Source organism: Etheostoma spectabile, chromosome 6 (genome assembly GCF_008692095.1).
Source record: "Etheostoma spectabile isolate EspeVRDwgs_2016 chromosome 6, UIUC_Espe_1.0, whole genome shotgun sequence".
Taxonomy (NCBI): domain Eukaryota; kingdom Metazoa; phylum Chordata; class Actinopteri; order Perciformes; family Percidae; genus Etheostoma; species Etheostoma spectabile.
Window position 1 is genome coordinate 4,741,349 of NC_045738.1, and position 4,118 is coordinate 4,745,466.

At 38.7% G+C, this 4,118-nt stretch overlaps 1 protein-coding gene across 1 annotated transcript; it reads right to left on the reverse strand.

The window, feature by feature from the left end:
• Positions 1-374: 374 nt before the first annotated feature.
• LOC116690904 (zinc-binding protein A33) lies at positions 375-2,585 on the reverse strand. The gene is made up of 3 exons (XM_032518125.1): positions 2,491-2,585; positions 1,010-2,319; positions 375-605 (listed from the first exon to the last, which is right to left on the reverse strand). Exon 2 carries the CDS (start codon positions 2,315-2,317, stop codon positions 1,031-1,033), a length of 1,287 nt encoding a protein of 428 aa, XP_032374016.1. The 5' UTR covers positions 2,318-2,319; positions 2,491-2,585; the 3' UTR covers positions 375-605; positions 1,010-1,030.
• Between the last annotated feature and the right edge of the window lie 1,533 nt (positions 2,586-4,118).

Genomic DNA, 4,118 nt, shown 5'->3' on the forward strand with positions numbered 1-4,118 from the left:
TATATATATATATATATGTATATATATATATGTACATACATACATATGTATATATATGTAGATGCTGACATGGAACACTGCTGGAAGAAGCTACCTGACTACACAATGCCATCCTAGTGTTTAATGTTTCTTAATTTGCAGGTATAGGTAAGTTTAGGTATATTAGTCAGAAACAAGAAACAAGATTAATCTCCATAGGAATTGAATAAGATGTGAGCGTTGCTGTTTGCGTGAAGGTTAGGTAGATTGCTCCCTCTAGTGGTGTGAATGGGAAATCACACTCCATTCAACACTGGAGTACACAGTGATACTGAGGTACTGCACACACACTATATGTTTAGAGTGGTTGATTCATTTTATAAATAATGCTACCATCATGTTTCACAGCTATGTAAAATTTATGTAAATTAATTGTGTATATTAAATACTGATAATTCAACCAAATAACAAAACAAATAACTAACAAGCATACACAGTCCTATTTACAAGTGAATTGTGATTTACAGACTCACTGGTTGTGAACCTTAATCATTGTGTTACAGATGTTAAGTGATAGAAGAGAAGATGCTGGTTTTAACTCTCCCTGCCTCTGCAAGTGCACTCACCACAAGGCAAGGCAAGGCAAGGCAGCTTCATTTGTATAGCACATTTCAGCAACAGGGCAATTCAAAGTGCTTTACACAAAATCATTAAAACAGATAAAACACAAGTACAAACAGTTAAAAGTCATAAGCATTAAAAATCAATAAGACACATGAATGACAGTTAAAAACAAATAGAAACATTAGGACACATAAAACACAAGAATAAAAGTTACAGTGCAGCATAGAGAAATGAGCAATAATTTAAAGAAAGGCAGCATCAAAAAGAAAGGTCTTCAGCCTTGATTTAAAAGAACTGAGAGTAGCAGCGGATCTGCAGGTTTCTGGAAGTTTATTCCAGATATGAGGAGCATAGAAACTGAAAGCTGCTTCACCCTGTTTAGTTTTTCTTCTGTTAGTCTTTCTACCACAGTAGAAAGAGCATGTTTCTATTTCTTTTCATGATTTAAAACTTGCTCTGATAATGCAATATTAATACAACCAACTAATACAAAGACAAAGAAAATGCAAAGCAAAATGAATTCTGTATCTGGAAGTTGTGACCATTCTTTTATCTTTTGAACCCCCGTTCGTAGTCTGTCAGCCCAGCTGTTTTTCTCTGTAGGGCTGGGGCTGTACAATAGGTATATGTTCTCACTGAATTTGAAGCCAGTAATAGAGAAGACCAGGATTTCAGTGTCTGCATCAAAAAAGGACACCAATCCAGCGTCATAGTCTACAAGCACAACGACTCTCTCAGGTTTCCTAATCAAGAAGAGGTGGACTGGGACCTCATGTAGAGCACTGCAGTTGGTGTCAGTTCCTAACCTTATGACCCAGTTTTTATTACTGGGGTTAGGAATAAATGTTCTTATCCCACGCATGGACTCTTCTGTATCCAAGCCGGTGTTTCCTTCAGCCTGAACTTCGCGGTAGAATCTTCCTTCAGAAAAGTCCCTTTTTCCTAGATAATAGCCATGGCTGTTGAAGTGGTGTGGAATCCACCAATTGAGAGATGCTTGCGTTTTATTCGTGCCTACATTGTTTGCCAGCACTTCATATTTGCCTTTTCTCTTGGTCTGCACTGCTGCTTTTGTCTTCTGAGCCTTCTTTCCACGCTTTTGTTTAATTTCTTGCACTTCTGCCTTTTTCTTCCCCCTCTGAACCCTCTTGGCGACATATGCTTCCTCTAAAGGGACTATATCATGAGAGCTATGTTCTGTACACAGGACACAAACACAAACACATTCATTCCTGCAGAAGAGCTCCAACATCCTGTTGTGTTTCTTGCATATTTGGTCCTCCAGGTTATGCACAGGATTAGTCAGTTTGTGTCTCTTTAAAGCTGGAACTCTCAGATGAGGTTCTAGGTGCGTTTCACAGTAAGAGGCCAAGCAAACCAAACAGGTTTTAAAGGCTTTGAACTTGTTTCCAAGGCAGCAGTCACATGGCACCTGTCCTGGTTTGACTGGGGAATAATTGCTAGCTATCACATTGTGTTCCGTGAAATTCTCCACCACCTCCCTGAAGACAGTGTTGACACAAAGTTTAAGCCCTTTGCTGAACTTCTCGTTGCACAGTGGACACTTACACTGCTCTTTGCCCTCCCAGTGCCTGGTGAGACAGGCCTTGCAGAAGTTGTGTCCACATGGAATTGAAACAGGCTCGGTGAAAACATCCAGACAGATGGAGCACTGGAACTGATCTTCAGACAGGACACTGCAGGCCGTGGCCATGTCTAGAGGAGAGGAAAGGTTTGAAAAGTAATAACCGTACCTTTTTTTACTCCTAAGTCCTACTGGTATGAGCCATTTTGTCAACAAAAGTTGCAAAGTTCATTAAATGTAGCTAAAAATACTCTACAATATCAGAATATTATCAAGTATTTAACAGGGAAGTTGAACTTCACCTTCCTGAATGCTCTACTCTGCGGTTGTCTGTCTTTGTATGCGAATGGGCGACCTTATCTGTGTTTACCAGTTAAGTTTCATTTCTCTATAAATGATGCAATAGTGCTCCTCCTCCCCTGGCTCACATCCACCCATCTGCTCCTGCATGACATTAACTCTTTACGACATGAAATGGAATATATTTTTGAGCATCATTTCTGATAATGAAACCTACAAAGAATGCTTCATTGCCACTTCTGGTGTTACTTCTGGTGTTACACTTCTTGGTGAAAGTGTAATAACAGATCCACCCAACCAAAGCAACATTAACTCAAACCACAACGAGCTTCTGTGCCCATCAAATCATCTTGTGTGAAATCATTTGCAAAGTCTCCACTCTTAAAGAGTTAACATGAAAGGAGTGAAACTTCTGTGCCATGAAATTAAAATGAATCACTCCACAAATATTCTATTATGTAAAATTGCTGTTTAGCTTCTGGTTTGACTTTAAGATAGAGTGGAAAGAAGCATAAATGTGTCTGCAAATTTGACTCCAAATTTGACTTGATAAATCAATGATGTAATTTGATTACTTCTGGCTATGCCTGTGCCTAATATTGATTATGAAGCTGACGTTGCATTTTTTTTCTGTCACTTCTTACTTGACTTCTATAACAATCCACCACCTATAGTTACTTGTGTAAAGTGTGTGTATGATTGCTTTTTCTTATAATCAGCAATCCTGTAAAAATACATTAATTGATCAAAAAGAAAAAGAAACACCTCTTGGATGATGTTTGTTTTACTTTGATGGTAATAAATCACTTCAGTGTTTTAGTAACAACGTGATTTAACACTATATTGTTATAATGTGTATATGTGTGGGGCCTGGAAAAGATGTTAAACTAATAGAGAAGTATGCAAAATAAAAAAAGGATCTTATCTCCTGCCCTTAGCCAGCAATCTTCTATCTAAAAAGAACTTCCTGTGCCCTGATGTTTTCATCAAAGCCTTTCTTTTCATGTGCACGCGCTGTCTGTAAGGCCTGTGTAACCAGCTGTTGGGACAGCAGTTACCACTCTGCCAAACCCAGTCCTAAAGTCCTAGTGTTCTGCTTTTCACTGTGAGAATCTACATGGTGCAAGTATTGTTAATCATTCTTTTGTGTCAGACAAAGAAAATATTGTATGTCGCATGTAATTACACTAATTTAAAATATGAAACACTGTGTCTTTCTTACTTTGCATAAATTGAGATTATGGCATTATTTAAAATGGCTCAGGAACTATATGGACAAGTATGGCACTGACATGTTATGGCAACAGCCAACTCCTATCATTTTTGCATAATTCATTTCCTGTTGTCAGTCTGCCAATCACTAACGCAACCTTTCATTTCCTCATTGTTGCCTCTCTGTCCTGATGTAGTCCCCACCATGTTGCCTACCCTTCAACCCCACCTGGACTCCACACCTATGTGCACACCTTCTCCCAATCCCCTAATCAGCTCCCCAGTTGCTATGAGAAAAACATATGCCTAGTCTTTGCCTTTTGAGGACACATTTTGATCTGGATACCAGAATCAGAATCAACTTTATTTGGTGTGAGGACACATACAAGGATTTTTTCTTTGGAACATCGTTGCTCAC